The sequence below is a fragment of the Amphibalanus amphitrite genome, unplaced genomic scaffold (assembly GCF_019059575.1).
Source record: "Amphibalanus amphitrite isolate SeventyFive unplaced genomic scaffold, NRLGWU_Aamphi_draft 001210F_arrow, whole genome shotgun sequence".
Lineage (NCBI taxonomy): Eukaryota > Metazoa > Arthropoda > Thecostraca > Balanomorpha > Balanidae > Amphibalanus > Amphibalanus amphitrite.
In genome coordinates this window covers 173911-193784 of record NW_024882704.1, presented here as the reverse complement: position 1 = coordinate 193784, position 19874 = coordinate 173911, and the positions used below count along the sequence as shown (strand labels likewise).

General features: G+C 45.8%; 1 protein-coding gene across 1 annotated transcript; it reads left to right on the top strand.

Annotated features, from left to right (window-relative positions):
* Nucleotides 1–668: 668 nt before the first annotated feature.
* Nucleotides 669–5711, top strand: LOC122371149 (nose resistant to fluoxetine protein 6-like). Its single transcript, XM_043347281.1, has 2 exons — nucleotides 669–976; nucleotides 2899–5711. The coding sequence occupies exons 1-2, from the start codon at nucleotides 709–711 to the stop codon at nucleotides 5157–5159; spliced, it is 2529 nt and encodes an 842-aa protein (XP_043203216.1). The 5' UTR covers nucleotides 669–708; the 3' UTR covers nucleotides 5160–5711.
* The last annotated feature ends 14163 nt before the right edge of the window (nucleotides 5712–19874 follow it).

Sequence of the window (19874 nt, the reverse complement as noted above, 5' to 3'; positions counted from 1 at the left end):
TTGTCTCAGAGGGCCTCTAGTTGCCTCCAAGGGGCTTTCTTAGCATCATATGGTTCCTGGTGACCTAGAAAAGGTCCTTTTTAGCTTGAACAAAGCTTGTTGATAAGTGGCCAAACGGGCCCTCGAAGCCATTTTGATTTTTCAAATAGAAAACATAGAAAATATGCACCAGGGGGATGCCAGGATCCAGAAGATCCCCCTTGGATGCGCCACTGATGTGTTGCCGTAGGCATTCCGTATCTGAGGCTGGCCCTGGTCGCATAAAGTATACATTCTTGGGCCAGCGTCACACGTCATAACTTTACGGACCCAAGAAACAAAAACCACACGCCAATGTAACGGAGACCTGTTACCATGTAGCTACGATAACTTCTTTCAGAAAAGCTCATTATTACTACCGAAGGAATGCTCGATGAATGTTTGTGAAATGAAGACAGCATCTGAACTTTAAATTTACATGAGAAAAAAAGAGCCGAAGCTTAACAATGCCTAAATTTTATCACATTTGATGGAAGCTCCATCAGCCCTAATGTCTATTCCCAGAACAAGCGCGTGCGAACGAAGATAACGAAGGTACCAACAAGTGCTGCGAGATATCGCGCTGTCTCCTCCCATACTGCGTTATGATAACAGAAAAAAAACTGTGTAAAAAGCGCGGTGACGCCTCTCGCCCGGTCACTAGCGGCAGTGCCGGGAGCAGCGGCAGACATGACGGCAGCAGCCAGCACCGCACGGCCTCGGAGCCTGCTGCTCCTGCTGGCACCACTGCTGCTGGCCTCCCTCCTGACGCCCAGTCTGGCCGTCTCAGACCACGGGGTACCTCAGACCACAGTCCCAGTCGGCGCCGACTGGGACTGGGAGTTCCTGAACCTGTGGCCCAGACTGCTGCACATCCGTCGCCAGTTTGACCGCGACGGATTTCCGCTGCAGACGGACGGAGAGCCACCAGCGGTGACAGGCACCGGCAATAAGTCAGGTGAGGCTTCATTAGGCAGTTTGTGTGCTGATATTTTAGTCAGTGAGTCGGTGCGGCTTGAGAATAAGTCAGGTGGGATTTTAATAGCCAGTTACTTAATGCTGAGTCGTGCTCAGTACATTTTTATTTTTTAACACGCGCACCGACGGGGGGGCGGATATCAGCCCCCCCCCCCTGAGGTTTTTCGCGAATAGCGGGAAAACCGCGTACGCGCCGCGAAATTTGGTACGACTATTCTCTCATCAATTTTACACATGGTGTGCAAGTTTGAACCTCCTAACTTTTAAGGTCAGGTCACCAGGTCACTTTGAATGACCCAACCTCAAGTCACTTTTTTGCAACTTTGTCACCGTGCCAGAGCTACAGTAGATGTCGGAGGCCTTTGAAAGTCGCAGGATGTTATAAGGTCATCAATAGCTACAATTTGTATATCTCGGAATTTTGATGTCGGTGACCTAAGGTCAGGTCAATTTCGCGACCTCCCCATTTTAAGTCAATGGGGGGAAAATCAACTTCCTGTTTTTACCACTAAAACGGGTCGGAATGGCCCCATATACCATACATGACTTCATATACGATCAACCTTCACTACCTTGAGGTCAGTTTTGCTGTTGGGCAGCTGTAAGGTCATGTGACGTCATCAAAGGTTACCAAAGGTTTTTTGCCAATAACTCCGTACAGGAACAAGATACAGCCGCGCGGATGGGATGGTCTCATTGTGTTCAGCTCGTCAAGACGCATCGAATGATATACATGATGACCTCGAGGTCACGTGACCTGAGGTTAATCTTTGACCTTGACCTTTCGAGGTCAACATACATATCATTCGATGCGGATTGACGAGAGGATCACGATGATGCTCTTAGTTTGTTCCGATCTTGACTAATTCGAAAGTTATTCGAGAAAAACTCTCCATATCTAGCGCCGCCATTTTGACTTTTTGACCCCTGTGACGTCATATTTGACCTGACCTGAAAATGACCTTTGTAAAAATTGTAGACCTTGTCCGTGCGTATCCGATGCCGTTTACCGCTTGTCGCTATCTTGCTTCGTTCTTGAGATCTCAGGGGGGCGTTCATCCGCCCCCCCCCCCCGTCAGTACGAAGTTGGCGCAGACCCCCGTCGGTGCGAGTGTTAAAGGAAACATTCCACAACTTTCTAGCTTGAGCTGCAACTAACACAAGGGCTTTTACGGCCCAGCGATCACCCTAGGCAAAGATAGTCCATTTTTCGTTCCGAAATCATTCTCTTACAAAGGAATTTTTTACTTGCGGAAGAATGCCAGGAATGCAGCCGCCTGTGGTCGAGACCAGCCTCAGCCAATCAGAGCGCAGTTGATTTGAACTAGGGAAAATAATTGATCAAAGCGTAATAAGCTTCTGCTGTAAGTTGTAACGCTATCTTGCCTCTTTTAAAGATGGAAATAATTATTTGAAAATATTTGAAATTCCTTTCTACAAATAGTTAATATTTTGTTTTCTTATCATTTTAAGCATAAACAATAATAAAACTCTTGCAAAAAAACTGATTCAAGGAGGGTGGCATATTTCCTCCATTCATGCAATTTGTATTAGAGTCCAGACGTTGCACACAAAAACCAACGGCACTGTCGTGTTTTGATCGAATGTTTGTGTTCGACAGCTAAAAGCACTTAAATAAAATTGCGTTTTCAATTTGAAATAAATCTGAGTTCCCGCACGTTCTTGCAAAAGCTTTGTAAATCAGTTCCGGATGTACAGTTTTATTCAGTACATATGTAACTTAACGGTGTAGTTTCATTTCTAAGCCAAGTTCCTTACTGGAATTTTTAAGAAGGCTGGATGTCGAGTTACGAAATGGGTAAGTGTTGGTTTGACCTGAGACAAGAAATTTCCTGTTACTTGTCCGTACTGTAAGAATCATCCCATGCCGTTTGTTCACAGGTGTGCTGAGGACACTAGAGCTGGAAGATGAGGACGGCGGCTACCAGACAGCAGCCGTCGCCCACCGGCGCCCTCACAGTGACGGGCCCACACCGCGAGACGAGGCCGTCGCCCGCACGCTCGGACCGCTTATAACACCGATCGCCAACACCCAGCTCAGTGCCGAATGCTACAGAGACAGCCAGAAGTATATCCAAAGCATCTTCACTGAGCTGTGGGCGCTGCGCATGTTTGACGCTACTGGAAAGCTACCGGACGGTGTACTGATCGGCAACGTGTTTCCGTGGGGAAACTGGGATGAGTGTCTGAACACGACGGCGCACTACACCACAACCAATCCCATCACTAAAGAAAAAACTGAGCACAGTTTTGCTGGGAAATATTGTACAGTATATCTTTTCAAAATTACAAAAGAACAACTTTCTGACAGACCTTCAGCACCTTCAAGAGGTCGCGTCGGCTTAGCACCTCTTATTCCACTCATTCAAACACCGTTCCAGCCCACGGTAGGCGTTTGCATACCTTCTAGTTGTTCAAGTACGGAGCTGATGATTGGCCTTAATGGGGCATTGATTAGCCAGGGAGTTGCTGCTTACATCAATGATGACATGTGCTACACGCAAGACCAGAAGACTGAACTCTCCCCGGAAGCTATCGTCATGATAACCATTCTATCGATAGTCGGATTTTTTATGTTGGTGGGAACAGTATTTGACGTGCTGATGTCCAAGTTTGCCGATTGGACACCTAGTGTTTGGGTGAAACGCATGCCTGTCACGCTTCGCAAGGTCTTCACTGCTTTCTCAGTGTACACAAACGGACGGAAACTGCTAGACACTTCATCCACCAAGGAAACCTTGGGCTGCTTGCACGGGATTCGCTTCTTCTCCATGACGTGGGTCATTCTGGGACACACGTACTTCTTCTGTGTGTTTTTTGAACATCAGAATACCTTAAAGCTGTACACGTACTACGGAGATTGGTTTTTCCAAACTATTGGCAATGCCACGGTATCCGTTGACTCCTTTTTCTTTCTGAGCGGACTCCTCGTGGCATACATAGCCATGCGCAACATCGAAAGAGCGCACGGTAAGCTGAACATAGTGATGTACTACGTTCACCGGTACATCAGACTCACGCCAGTCATGATGGCCATAATCGGTTGCGTGGCCACGCTGGAAATGTATCTAGGTTCAGGACCCTGGTGGAGCTTTGCGTCTTCCGAAGACAGTGGTGCTCAACTCTGCCGTGAGAACTGGTGGAAAAACATGCTTTACATCAACAACCTGGTAGACATGAACCGACAGTGTATCAGTCAGACCTGGTACCTCGCTAACGACATGCAAATGTTCCTGTTCTCGCCTCTTGTGCTCCTTCCGCTCTACCATTGGCCTGTGTTTGGACAACTGTGGATCATCTTTCTCGTCTGCTTCTTCACTGGCATCAATGCCATGGTAACAGCTATCCACAAGCTGGGCCCTAGTAGTTCGCTGCCGGGTGGCGACGATTTAAATCTTCGCTACATGAAGCCCTGGACGCGGGCAGGTCCTTACCTGGTCGGACTCTACATGGGCTGGATTCTACACAAAATCCGCGGCCGCAAGATCGTTCTTCCGGCGCCCGTGGTGGCCATCGGTTGGCTGACTTCGTCGCTCACAGCCTGTCTGATCGTGTATGGGCTCTACGGCCAGCCGGCTGTGCCGCCCCAGACGACCAACATCATCTACCCCATGCTCAACCGCACTGCCTGGAGCGTCTGCCTGGCCTGGGTGGTGTTCGCTTGTGTCACTGGCTACGGCGGTGTTGTCAACTCCATACTGTCGTGGAAGGCGCTCATTCCGCTCAGCCGCCTCACATACACGTCATACCTCGTCTCCATAGACGTGCAGGTCGTCTACTGGCTGGGTAACAAGGCGCCGCAATACTTGGATCACCTGGTGATCGTGTACCAGTTCCTTGGGTCGTTGCCAGTCATATTCACCGTCGCCACAATGTTCTCGCTGGCGTTCGAGTCTCCAATGCTGGCTTTGGAGAAGTTGATATTTCCTCAACCGTCTCAAGCGGCACCAGCTGCAGCCGCCTCCAAAGGACCGACTGCCGACGACGCGCTGCTGAAGACCACTGAGCCGGGACCGGTGAGAGGGCTGGAGCACGTCAACAAGGCCTTCGAAGGGGAGGGAGACGGCCCGCCAGCGTCAGCCGAGCTGCATCATGACGAGCCTGGTACCGCGGCCACTGCAGGAACTGAGGTGAAGGGGTGATGTTGGACCTCGTGTTGGTTAGAGTTAATTACAGGCAAGAGTAAGGCAAATATTTTAAGGTTCAGTGGTCGTGTATCAGGCTTCTGGCCTTTGTCTGACAGAATATGGATTAGGACCAATAGAGACAGAGAACTTATATTGTGATTATTGCATAGGATACGTGTGGCTGTGTCCAATTTTCATGTACTGACGTACCGTTTAGTCCAACGGCTTCAAGAATGGCTAGAGGCTTTCTGGAGATTGCTTTCGTTAGCATGGTCGCTTTACGGTAGACGTTCCTTGTGCACTTGTAATCTTGAGCGTTGCCATAGCTGGAGAGAAATACAACAATGACTTATTATGATATCATCAAGGTGAAAATAAATACTAAACTGAACTTGTAAATAACTCGAGATTTAGTTCTGAACGTCCAGCGGATGTGCAGTGGAAACTGTGGTGTAGGTGATGACAATGTACACTGTATAGGGTGTCCCAAAAGTTAAGGTTATCATTTGTTTTGATCACATCTCCGAAAATGTGCGATGGATAGAAATAAAAAAGATATCATATGAAGGGACAGTTTGTAAAATTTGATTGTGATATAACCTTGGCCGGCCGAGGGGGAGGGTGAGTGCCCCCTCCCTAGATTTTTTCGCGATAGCTCGGAACACGCCAGAGATAGAAAGCTGAAACCTGGCATGACCTGGTGACCTGGCAGACCTGGTGAATCGAATGATATGCGATATGACCTCTTTCAACCAACTTCGCGACTTGATAGGCTCTGACCTGACCTTGGTCCGAGGAGGTTAGCACTTTAAGTTGACCTCAGCCGAACAAAAAGTAGTTAGAATATGTCTGAAAAGTAGGTACTGCCGTCTGCCTATGCCTTGCTCTCCAATTTTAGAAAATTCAGTTAAAATGTAGGAGGCATTCAAATTTTAATGACGTCAAGAGGCAACAAAGAAAAAAGTATTTTTGAAGCTCTACATAGAGCTCGAACGCGAGCGGGAGCGAAAATTGAACCATTGGATCCGTTGTAAAATAAACAGAATCAGCTATACAACTTAAAGGGTTTTAACCCTCGCCGGCCGAGGAGGGGGGCCGGTGCCGCCGCCCCCTCCCACCCCCCCACCCCCCCAAGGGGTTTTCGCGATAGCACTCAACACACTGGTGATAGAGAACTGAAACTTGGCATACCTGACTTGTGATCCAAGCCACATCTTGTGACACAAACCTGCATTTTTAGGTCAGGTCAAGTCACTGTTCTGTGACAGCACAAGTGAACCTCTGCACGGTCTTCAGAGGTCGCAACTTCGCAACCCCCTGAGTACCAGAGGAGCTTTCACAGGGAGATGAAACTTTCGGGATGCAGCATCCTCGAGAGGTGTCACAACTTGTATATCTCGGAGTTTTCCTAAACGTCACATGAGGTCAGGTCGGTCACTTAACCTCACCATCATACTCGTAAGTCTGGGGAAACATGAAAACTGCTATTTTAGCGCCGGGAACGATCTCAAAATATTTCAAGCAGTAAGCGCAAGGAATCGTGAAATCCTGCACTCCTTGCAAGTTCCGATGCTTCACTGTTGCATTGTTGACCTTGCGTGACGTCATTTATGACGTCACTTGGGTCACAACAGTTTTCGTCAATAACTCCCGATCAAATTGAGATAGCGAGTAGGGAAAGCCACCAATGGACTCAGGAAGACCTGCCGAATCTAATGGTATGCGAAATACTCTCCTTCGATCAACTTCGTGGCCTGGGGGGCGCTCACCTGACCTTGTGACCCGAGGTCAAGACCTCAAGTTGACCTCACCCAAACAAAATGCATACCATTCGACGCGCCTGAGCGAGGGGAACACGATGATGCCAGTCACGACTCTGCGACCGTTTTTTTTTTTTGCGAAATTATCTATGAAAAACTGAACCCGTGCCCTCGGTCACCTGGCCTGACCTCAGAGGTCACCGGTTGACCTGAGGCCTTAAAATCGGGTACTAGTCGCTGCGTCTCGTAACGGCGCACATGCTCGTTTTCCGAAACGCTCTAGCTCCATCAGGGACGAAACGGCGAAGGGGGTCGCACCAACCCCCCTCGGCCGGTGCGTATGTAGAAAACCAACAGGTCCGGCGAGGGTTAACTCTCGCCACCATCAGTTCGTCGCCAACCCTTCCAACCATCGGTTCGTAAGTTAGACGGAGGCAGAATCCCTCCCTCCCGGGAATGCGTATGGCTGAATATTATAAGGCAGGTCGGCTCCAACTCCGACCCAGACTCCTGCTCCGGGTCACTGTTTCAAAATAGGGTCAACGCTCCGACACCTTTTGTGGTAGCCAGCTGAAATTATCAGTAAAGTAATGGACTCTCCTTTCCGGTATCGAATATATTCGAATGCATTTGTAATAATTTGTTTATTATTTACATCATCATCCATGTAGCCATAGCGCCATTAAAGAAACAACATTGCAATTGAAATGAGTAATAACTGACTGAAGGGCACTACGGAAAGTCAAGTTTCGAAGTGAACTATTTGGGGTCAGACGTTGCCCAGGGGTCATTGTATACCACGGTCCAATAGCTGATGGATATCGCCGATGAATCCAAAGGTCAAGGTGATGTGTGCCTCTTACCTTTATCAGATGAGACGATTATAGTTTACGCAGCTGAAGTTGATAGGGGTGACTCATGGTCAGCATAGATAATATCAGACGTCAATCGAAGCACTAGAACCTTTTTCAGAGATCACGTGTAAAGATGTTGTTATGTCATATGTGTGACCTTTGAAAGGCCTTCACATTCACAAATCAATTTATCATGACGCTATGAACACATGAGCTGTATGTAATAATGCATTATATGCTTTGGTAATTGTCCTCAACAGCTCGCTCATTAAACTATGCATTATATTACTCCTCGCCATATACATTCTACGTCCGTTGTCTAAGGCCTGCCGCAAATATTTATAAAAATGAAACGGTGGTGATAGCCTGTCTCTTAAAGGGACCCTCCCACCTTCAAAAAAGTTAATGAATTGGCATGAAAGTGATGTCGCTCGGTTCAGAAAGTGCAAAAACGAATATCTACCAAATTTCATCGAAAAATATTCACCGGTTTTCAAGATAGGTATTAGACATCTACTTTTGTTTACTTTTTGGGATCTCCGCTGTTCCTAGCGACTTTATTTGAAAGTGCGGCATTTGTTGCGCGCAAAGCAGCATATACCACCGCGTGCTATAAAACGTTTTAGTCAAACATTTAACGGACGTTCGAAAGCCTGATGACGTCATCAGATTTCCGTAATGGTTAAGAGATAGGGACCACGCTGGTCCCACCCTGCAAGTAAAGGGAAGAAATTTCTTGAACACCATAAAGCTGCGGGGGTTGCGACCAGGATAAATGGTGGTTTCTGAGCCTGGCCGCAAACTTGGCTATCTCAACTCAAAACTAATGTTGAGGTGGGAGGGTCCCTTTAATATCTCAACCTTTCCCCATGCATCGTGAAAATCCCGGGGGCTCAAAGTCGTGGACACCAGTAGCCTTTCTCATAAAGCTTTGTCTAGTAAAAAGTAATAGTAAAAAGCACGATTTTACTGTTGACCAGTAAAATTTTGTTTCATAAAGCAAAAATTACTTTTACCTGGAGTTGCAAATTTACTAGGTTACTATAGCGCAGTTTTACTGGTGACCAGTAGGAAGATCCTGGGTTGTGTTTCATAAAAGCACGTGCCGTAGTAAAAAAGTCGAATGACGTTTGCTTTCGTTCTGTCAATAGGGTTGGGACCTATCTGCATGCTCTGTATGTTTTGGTAAAATAAAAAAGCTCAGAATTTTTAATGATTTAATTTAAAATCACTTTGTTATAAAAATGCCTAGTTAGTTCAGAAATTAATTATTTGTGGCTGAAAACAACTTGCTTCTGATTGGTCCGGCTAATCATGACGTCACATGTAGGTATATAACTGTCTGTATATTTGGCGCAGTTGAGACATACATTTTCTATGTATTTTCCTATGGTAAATCGGAGTGATTGGTCGTGTTTTCAGTGTCTCTTTATTTTGCGCTGGTATTGCGTGGCTAAGAAGTTTTATCAAGAATGGCATATACTAAAATGTTCCTTTAATAATGGAGCTTCAATATCTGTGAGTTTTATTGGCAAGCGAAAACTGATTTCGCTGTTATTTTATCTGGAAATTACTCATTTTTTTAGGTCAATATTCAAAATATTTTACGGGAACAAGTTGGCACTTTTCTTGATTTTTGCACTCAAATCGCGTGCGATTTAACTGTATTGGAACTTGCAAAGAAGCTTGGTGATTAATTAACTGTGTTGTTATGGCACTGTTTGCAAAGCATGGATAATGAAACTCTGCCAAAGACTTAGCTACATAGCAATGCCTCAAGTAATACGCAGGAGGGACAGAATTCAGAGTCCGATCGAGAAGAATCGGTGCAAATGCTACGAAGACCAGGCAGCTCTGATACAATAGCTAGTCGTCTCACTACTCTCACTCCATTAGACCAGCTGATTCCTGACAGCACCGACTCGGATGCAAAGATGGAGCTCATCTTCCAAGCCAGAAACCAGTTCTTTGATGGAAGATGTGATGCTGCTTCTGTCTCTGCTTTGTTGGCCACTTTGGACGGGGCGGAGCTCCGCTCCTTGCGTGAGCGGTTATTCGCCTGTCATCCAGAAATAGTTCCTTCGTTTGCTGGCCGTTCCCTGATTAGGTGCAATACGGGGAGCTGTAATCAGGGAAGTAACTTTCCATATGAAAGGGGTGCAGGTGCACCCCCGTCCCCCATCCACTAGAAGTGCACCCCCATAGGATAAGCGGCGCCCCACACGCCGCCCCACACGATTAGCTCTAGAGCAGATGGCGAGGGTGATTTCTCGGCTACATTCCATCTCGGCGTCGTGATGCTTGTGGGCTTGGAAAGCGTCCAGTCGTAGGTATGTAGGGTAGTGTAGGGGTAGGGTTGAGTTCAATAAGGTCCTTACATTTGAAAGGTTTGAACAACCCGCAATCAGCACAACATACCACAAGTTAAATAAAAAACTACCAAACTCCGCCCAACTAATATTAATAAACATTACAGCCAAACTAATGGCCTAAATAAAGATATATCTCAAATCCTAACAGTAATCGCGGGTGATGGCGCCATGAGTTGCTACTTGCTATTATCCAAAACAGATGCAAATAAACATGTTTGTATGTCCTATGTATGTTTGTTTTGAAAACGTTGCAGCGGCGCTGGGAACTGCAGTCTTAGATCTGGGTATGTTTGGCATCTGCAACTCTTCATATACACATTAACCCTATTTCGGACGGGGAGACCTTTCAGGATTTTCTTGTACAATTGCCAAACGCCGCGAGACATTCAGCTCATATTTGGTGACTTTTCCTAAATGCTCATTGCGCACATCTCAGCAAAAAAAAAAAATGCCGGGTCAGGTCAGGTCAGGTAACCAGAGCGGGTTTGTTGAACCCACCTCAGAAAAGTTTGCAAACACGTCAGAGCTTGAGTTTTTCACGAAGTTATTTCCTCTCAGGTATTGACGAAGTGTCATTTTTAATCTTCCTCAGGTAAATGATAGTAATTCGTATTCGTTTCGGGCTACACTGAGGTAAAAAATTGTAAAAATTGTAACAATTTTTTACCTCAGTGTAGCCCGAAACGAATACGAATTACTATTTCCTCTCATCAAGTCTTCAAAACAGTACCTGCAGCATGTGTCGTTTGTATATCTCAGAATTTTTGATCTGTGACCTGAGGTTAGGTCAGAGTCGTGACCTTTACATTGCAAGCCTATGGAAAAGTATTGAAATGCGACCTGTACCTCGAGTAAACGAGTCAAAACCACCCAATTCTTTAAGAATTATGACAAATTATCTTATCTGTAATGATCCAGGTGCCATTTACTGACAGGGACACCGGAGAGGGTTATCTGAGCCGAGATCATGTGAGGTGATGTCTACCATACATCAATGCTCACAATACTTACAATATTGACAATGCTTTTGCTTACAACACTTACAATACTTACGATGAGACCAGCAAGCACTCTGCCGTTACAGTTCTAACTTCTGTTTCGAAAAACGACGTTACACACATTCGCTGCCAGCATAACATGTATTGTTTGACAGGAACAAAATACAATTGACATCTGAACCCCAAACGGACCGCCATCCACTCAAATTTTATAACCCTGACCGGTCAGGGGGCGAATGGAGGTCATTTCCTGGGCATTACACTCAGCCCTTGCACAAAATATCTCACCTCACAGTGATCATTACAACAATAGCACCGACTTGATAGTGGATTTCAAAGTACTTGCATCAGCTCTTCCTGCTATTGCAGACGATCATCTCCTCAGGGTAATGTTGTTTGGGACATGAACGAAGATCGTTTTCGGAGTTTCATAAGTGCTACTGCAACAGCCTGGCACAAAACAGGACTTGTACGCTCTTCTCTGCACTTTGCCCTTCAGTATATCACAAAAGAATTGTTTAGAATCCATCTTACGCTTCTTTCACAGTCTCCCTTGTCACCGTAGGGCGTAGATAGATTGCTGTTGCTGGTAAGTTAAGGCACGGTAGATAGAAATTACCTCGATTCTCAACGCCTTAAGTTATTTTCATAAAAAAGAACAAATAAATGATCAATAAGATGACAGGAATGTAAACATTTTAATCGTAAAGTAGTCCAAATATTGGAATGAGCTTTTGCTTTTCAGCATCCTCCGATTCATCATCTTTATCATTTGAAAATTCGAGGTACATAAAATGTTTATCACGCGCTCATGTTAAGTGGGAATATAGTACACGGCAGACACATCAATTTTTGACACTGAACATTTCATCCGTAAATGTTTTAGCATAATTTAAAGTTAAAAACAGCGCGAATGGCAGAGTGAAGCAAACAACATCTTTCACCCATTGATATAACATGTAATCTGTGGTGCGCCAGATGCGCCATTATTTGTCAACCGCAGAAGGTGACATGTGACGTAACAGCATCAAGAGCATCTTTTTCAAGAACTTTTCAAAACAAGTTTCCTATCTTTCTTCCCCCATTTCTCTCAGCTTATTGATTTTATGAGGCAATGGTATGCACCATAAATTCTGTGAAAATAGTTTGATCATTTTCATGCATTCTTAAAAAATCGAGTTCCCAACCCCATTTCACCGAATTTCACCCTTGCTCTACCTTGCAGTAAAACAGCTTAGGAGTTTTGCTTTTAGCTTTAATTGTACTTTATGTCTTAATGCATGCCCTGAGTTTTCGGCATAAGCCTTTATTGACAAATAACAAACTTCATTTTTTCTTTAAAAACATCTATTGTTGCTAAAACCTCACGATAAATCACATGAAAAGTTGGCTCTCCATCCTGGCAAACTGAACGAGGTCAAGCGTATTTCTAGCAAGCTAATGTGAAGTGGAGATATGTTCAAAACGTTCAAAATGTGAACTGCGATGGATTTTCATTGAAGGAGAGACATTAATTGAAAAAGGACAAGACACACGGACAACGGGCTATCACTGAAACATAATAAAGGAAGACCCAGTAACCGAAGCATTTTCGATGTCGGCATAGAATAAACCTATAGAGCCTTGGAATAAACGCAAGTCCAACATTATCCTACTACTTGAACCTGAACCTGAAGTGAAAGAAACGTAATTGGTCTTGTGAGTACAAAACAAATACGACGCTGAATACTTTGTGGGTGCTGAACACTTAGATGCAACTTGAAGCAAAATAGCGCTCACCGCCGTGACCATTGATGGTTCAAGGGGCACGTTGGAGTATTTGTCCCCCTCTGCAGCGCCCAAAGGTACGAACTTACGCATTTTTCCTCGCATTGAGAGGGAAATCAACAACTTTTATAAGAAGTTTGATTTAAACAGCACAAATAGGCATAATCACAATACGAGAAATTTTTGAAAAAGCAAAAATGAAGCACATTATTGGGGAGCATGCCTCCCCCAGCATATCAAATAACTTCTGGATCTTCTAATGACTTTACCGGTTGGTCGGACGGAGTCATGCATTACATCAGTGATGCCATCCACTGGGGCTATTGTGTGCGACGTTCTCGTATGCCCACCTACAAGCAGCGTTGTAGGTAAGTGACGGTCAGCTACGAGCGGGATCTGCCGGCTATCGAAGTCATGTGCCTAACCGTGCACACTGCACAGTGTGAAGGAGAAGGCCGACGAGCAAATAGCAACTTTGACCGCGGCGCGGGAGCGCCCGTACGAGCTCATATTGGGCCGTACTGGCGGCACGTGGGAGATCTGTTTTCTCGCCAATGTGTTGTAGATACGTAAGTGTCTGTGTGCGGTTGTGGCTTGTGCGTTTGTAATCTTTGATATAACCATGTGAATATGTAGCTACAACAAAATACATGCAACTGAAATGTGATGGGCATTTTTTTAAAGCCACGTACAGATTTGGTACGGACTAGGCTAGCCGAGGCAGGGAAATCCAACCCAGGGAAAGTCATAGTCCAATCCAGTGCCCGGGTCTGGGGGTGTTTCCCTTTCCTTTGCATTGCTCTGTAAATGAAGCAGCTACCGAAAATGAAATTTTAGTGACCAGACGAAAGGTCGCAACAAAATAAATCTCCACATTAAAAATTGAGCTCTAGCCAATTTAGGTCAAAATTCAAAGCCAACTTGATTGCAGGATCCTTAACTTAATGGCAAGAAGCGCACGGAATGCTGAAATATTTTAAAAGTGGGTGTGCCGTGGGGGCCTGCTTTAAAAACTCTGACCCCCTTCCATCGAAAACAATATCTAGTTGCGTCAGCTATCTCTAAATCGCATGATTCATCAAACATTCGCCGGTTCCTTCATGGCATAAACCGATGTTATTTGATAGCTCGTCAATTATCGATACGTGGATGCTGGTCCCGTGCCGATCATTGGTCTAGCTACCAAGATATATAGCCAGAACTGCAACGGTGTCTACCGCATTTCGACGGTCAAAATAAAATTAAAAAGATATCTTCCACACGGAGGTCCCATGACTCGTTTTCAAGCGTTACTGAGCTTCGGAATCTTACTCTTTTACTAATTACTTTTCACTATTGTTTATGAGACAGAGGGCAACAGTGATTAGTAAACTTGAAATCACTATTCTACTATACACCAGTTATAGTAAAAAATGTTTAGGTATGAGAAAGGCTACAGGTCGAACTTGCCTGTAAGCATTCGTACGAACTCACTGCGTACCCTATAGCTGCATTGATTAACCCGCGCACCGACGGGGGTCTGCGCCAACTTCGTACCGACGGGGGGGGGGGGGCGGATGACCGCCCCCCCCCTGAGATCTCGAGAACGAAGCAAGATAGCGACAAGCGGTAAACGGCAAGGGATACGCACGGACAAGGTCTACAATTTTTACACAGGTCATTTTCAGGTCAGGTCAAAGATGACGTCACAGGGGTCAAAAAAGTCAAAATGGCGGCGTTAGGTATAGGGAGAGTTTTTCTCGAATAACTTTCGAACTAGTCAATATAGGAACAAACTAAGGGCATCATCGTGATCCTCTCGTCAATCCGCGTCGAATGATATATATGTTGACCTCGAAAGGTCAAGGTCAAAGGTTGACCTCAGGTCACGTGACCTCGAGGTCATCATGTATATCATTCGCTGCGCCTTGACGAGCTGAACACAATGAGACCATCCGCGCGGCTGTATCTTGTTCCTGTACGGAGTTATTGTCAAAAAAACCGCTGGTGACCTTTGATGACGTCACATGACCTTACAGCTGCCCAACAGCAAAACAGACCTCAAGTTAGTGAAGGTTGATCGTATATGAGGTCATGTATGGTTTATGGGGCCATTCCGACCCGTTTTAGTGGTAAAAACAGGGAGTTGATTTTTCCCCCATTGACTTATAATGGGGAGGTCGAGAAATTGACCTGACCTTAGGTCATTGATATCAAAATTCCGGGACAAACAACTTGTAGCTACTATTGACCTTATAACATCCTGCGATTTTCAAAGGCTTCCGACATCTACTGTAGCTCTGGCACGGTGACAAAGTTGCAAAAAAGTAACTTGAGGTTGGGTCATTCAAAGTGACCTGGTGACCTGACCTTAAAACTTAGGAGGTTCAAACTTGCACAACATGTGTAAAATTGATAAGAAAATAGTCGTACCAAATTTCACGGCGCTACGCGCCGCGGTTTTTCCGCTATTTGCGAAAAACCTCAGGGGGGCGGATATCCGCCCCCCCCGTCGGTGCGCGTGTTAAATTGTGAAACAATGCGTTTAGTTTAGAGATTAATGAAGTCTACATGATTTATGTAGCTATGTATCTCGGATTTCGATGCCAGTCAGTGGCTTATCGGGAATTAACCCGCGCCCCACTGGGGTCTGTGTATAACACGCCCTACTGGGGGGGGGGGGGGGCTATTCATAGCCCCCCTCCTAACTCCGAAACTACTGGGCCGATCGTCAAAATTCAAACGGCGTCTGATAGCCCCGGAAAAACTGTCGAGCGAAACCTAATTTCATTGACCTCAAGGTCACCGATGACGTCACAGGTCAGGTCAAAGTAAAAATTATTAGCACTTTGGCTTGTTCACATTTTGGGCTCTGGCCGCCGTCTTACAAGTCAGATCAGGCTCATTTTTGGTTTCCACACTCGTGAACAGATGCTCTAGATACCTTGAGGGTACCAAACTTGTACCTTGATTTTCAGGTCAGGGTCAGGTCATCACAGGTCGCGAAAATATTATATCATGCGTCGGTCACGTGACACATGTTTTATGGTCCATTTAGGCCATAGATTTCGAATTTGATGTCGTGTGTGTCATTCGAGGTCATTTTGAGTCGAATTTAGCTTAGGTCAGGTCACTTTCAGGCCGCCGCGCGTGTGCAGCGGCGCGCTGTCACTGCGCCCGGCCACGCTGCCAGAGCTGTCGGCGGCGCTGCAGCGGATGAGCTCTTCGGGCGCTAGTGGAGCAGATGGGATCACGGTTAGCCTCCTCAGAGCTACGTTTCCCGTTGTTGGTCCCCACTTACTCCGCGTTATAAACAGTTCCATCGTAACGTGTGAAGTACCGCCCCAATGGAAGTCGGCAACAGTGATCCCTTTGTTGAAGAAGGGTGACCCCAGTGATCCATGTAATTACAGACCAATATCTATTCTCCCTACTGTAGCCAAGCTATGCGAACGTGTGGTGTGTGACCAGCTGATGGACTATTTGTTATCACACAATATCTTGTGTCCTCAGCAGTTCGGTTTCCGTCCCGGCCAATGGCACTGAGTCGGCTATGCTAGATGCCGTCATGTACGTGTCTGATAACATGGATCGTGGCTTGGTTACGTCGCTTGTCACCGCTGACACATCGAAGGCATTCGATAGTGTTGAGCACGACCGACTGTTAGATAAACTAGGGTGGTATGGCATAGACGATAAGTGGTTTGGCGCATGGTTGCGGGGTCGCACACAGTCGCTGCGTGGCGGGACTAGTACTCTGAATGTGACGCACGGCGTGGTCCAAGGTTCAATTCTGGGCCCTGTACTTTTTTTGGTGTTTACCAACGACTTGGCTCAAAGTATTCCTCACGGGAAACTGATAATGTACGCTGACGATGCCCAGTTTCTTGACGCTGACCTGCCTCAAAACACTTCAGATCTTCAGACTCGCATTGAACAAAACTTGGCCATTGCTGTAGATTGGTTTTCTCAAAACAGCCTCAAAATCAACCCCATTAAAACAGAGCTAGTTCTCATTAAGTCGCGGCGGCTCGCCACCAACGCGCAGTTCTCGGTCAACTTCGATGGCAGCTTTATAAGACCGTCACACAGCGCCAAGATCCTGGGCGTCGCGGTGGACTCATGTCTGTCGTGGGAGCCACACATTTCAGCCATTGTGCGCCGCTGCTACAGCTTTTTGATCGGATTCGCCAGAATGAGGTACCGTCTCCCCGCTGAAACCAAGCGACTGCTGATCGAAGCCTTTGTATTCCCTCATGTACGGTACTGTCTGTCTGTGTGGGGAAGCTGCACTGCTACCCAGAGGCGTCGTGTGCAGAAGGCTTTGAATTTTGCCGCGCGCATTGTCAGTAACGTTGGCTACCGCGAGCGAGTGTCACCGGTGTTACACGAGCTTAAATGGCTGAAAGTTGACGACCTTATCTATGAACATGATGTCTTGTTAGTACGAGCACTCCTCATGGACGATCGAGCACCGGAGCCTCTGCGCGAACGAGTTGTTCGTCGCTCTGACGTATCCTGCCGCATCACCCGCTCGAGCATGGAAACACTGCTGGAACTGCCGCGTGTCCGCACTGAGTTTGGCCGCCGCTGTTTCTGGCCTCGTGCGTGTAGAGCCTGGAACGATTTGCCCACGGACTTACGAGCGTCGGCCGCAGGTAGCAGCGGCGCTTTCAAAGCCGCTTTGAGGTCATACCTGTTGGCTAGATGAGGCCCACCGAAGTAGTACCTGTCGTTTATGTGCCGTGTCTTTTATGTGCGTTTTAAATCTTGCCCTGCTCTTGTCATACGCATTTTAAACCTGTATTTATGTTAACTGACGTGAATGCTCGAAAACCCACCATGTGGAAGCACCTAAATACATACATACATACATACATACAAAAAAGGTCAAATTTTGAAGTTAAAATTTTTCAACAAAAAAGGTGTCTATTGGATGCAGTTTGAGCTCAGGAACACGATGGTGCCATTTATATTGGTGTACGATGTCAAATGCGTACTGAAAAATTGATTTGAAAAATTAATAATTGTATTTTTTGCAATAATGCGTATAACTTGGCCATTTTTGAAGATATTTAGCTAAAACTGGCTAGAGTTAGTCATAATCATGCGTTCTGTCACATATATTCCGGTTTTTTCGAAAAGTCAAAAACGTTTTGAAAAAAATATAAAGATATAAATTTTGAATATTATTATATAAAATTTTCGTAATTTTCAAAATTTTGAAAATTCGAGATAGCAGTTTGATAGCGCGGTCAATTCTAAGTCCTTTCATGCAAAGAAATTGGATCTAGCTTAAAAACTGAGCTCTTGGGAGCGATTGCCGTGGTTCAATGTTTTGCGTCGAAATCGGACGAACATGACGTCACTCTGACGTCATTTCCAGCCGACCTATAGTAGCTACGAAGTTCAAATTTTGACACAAGGTGTCAAATTGATGCAGCCGAAGGTACTGAAAGTTTGGCGTCGATCCGTCAAGCGGTTTGGAAGTTATTGCAGAAAAACGGGAGGGGGGCTATAAATAGCCCCCCCCAGTGGGGCGCGGGTTAACTGGGGACTATAGGATAAGTTTTCTTTAGACCTGGTAAGGCCCAACCGAGCCCTGCCGATTACATCAAAATTTTACCGTCTATGGCTTTTCATCTTATGGAAGACGAATGAAATAAACCGTTAGAGTCTTACTAATAAATTTCGTTAAATAGCGCCAGTGATTGCGACCTTTTCATTTTAACCCGCGCCCGGCTGGGGGTCCTGGATTTGCACGCCCTGCTGGGGGGGTGTTTGAACACCCCCCTTCTAACTCGGCTCCTGGGCCACGTAGCGATACGCGGAAGGCGGCGTTCGAAAGAGCGTCAAAAATAATGAGGAAATCACTTCGGTCAATTTTTTGGTCAGGTCAAAGGTCAGGTCACCAGAGGTCATTGAAGGCAAAATTTCGCCGATTTCCAGGTCGAATGTCGAAAATTTCCAAGAAGCCAACGCATAACTCGGGAACCAATAGAGCTACAGCGCCGCGGAAAAGCGCATTCGATAGCCCTATTAACGCCCTTTCTAAGTAATTCTCTCAGATTTGACCTAACGTCAACGGTTTTGCCTGCAGGAAGCAAAAACTGCAAAAATAGCCGATTTTTTTCGGAAACAGTTTTTCTGCAATAACTTTTGACTCAAGCCTTTTACGAGCTTACTTTTACCGGCATCGTGTTCCTCTTGTCAAGACGCATCGAATGAACTATAACTTGACCTTGAAAGGTCAACTTGAAAATTTGACCTCAGGTCAAGGTCATGACCTGACCGGAAAGGGTCATGTTGCATATCAGTCGATCCGTATCGTCGAGCTGAACACATCTAAGGCGTTTTCATCGCTCTAGCATGCCTCTATCAAAAGTTATTTGCGAAAAACTGTTAGATACCATTCGTGACCTAAGATGACCTCAGGGCATAAACAGGGGTCACGGACACCATTTTCATGTTCAGTGTGTCTAAACCACTTGTAATTCAGTGTTTGGGAGTGTTTATAATGTATTTCGTCCAAAAGAGGCGCATTTCAGTTTTCTCCCATTGACTTATAATGGGGAGGTCGCAAAATTGACCTGACCTTAGGTCATCGATATCAAAATTCTGAGATCTACATTTTGTACATGCTATTGCTCTTAGCAATCGCTGAAAGTTTCAAAGCGATCGGTCACTTGGTGTAGCTATGACAGACATTGAAACTTTTTATGAGGTGAGGTCACTTCAAGTGACCTGGTGACCTGACCTTGAATGACCTTGGTCTGAAATTTTCACAACATGTGTAGAATTGATGTATGATAAGGTGTACCAAAAACGGCGGTGCTCCGCGCCGCCGTTTTTGAGATATTTGCGAAAAACCACAAGGGGGGTGTTCAAACACCCCCCCCCCAGCAGGGCGCGGGTTAAACGAATGGAAGAAAATAAATGTGTTTCTTTGGCGCCGCTCAAAGTCCCAAGCTGCCTTCATATATTCGGTGCCACTAACCGC

Excerpts from the sequence above, each read along its gene's own strand:
- LOC122371149 (XM_043347281.1), top strand. The coding sequence starts at position 709 with ATGACGGCAGCAGCCAGCACCGCACGGCCTCGGAGCCTGCTGCTCCTG. Across the intron at positions 977-2,898 it reads AGGCACCGGCAATAAGTCAG|GTGTGCTGAGGACACTAGAG; the intron begins GTGAGGCTTCAT and ends GTTTGTTCACAG.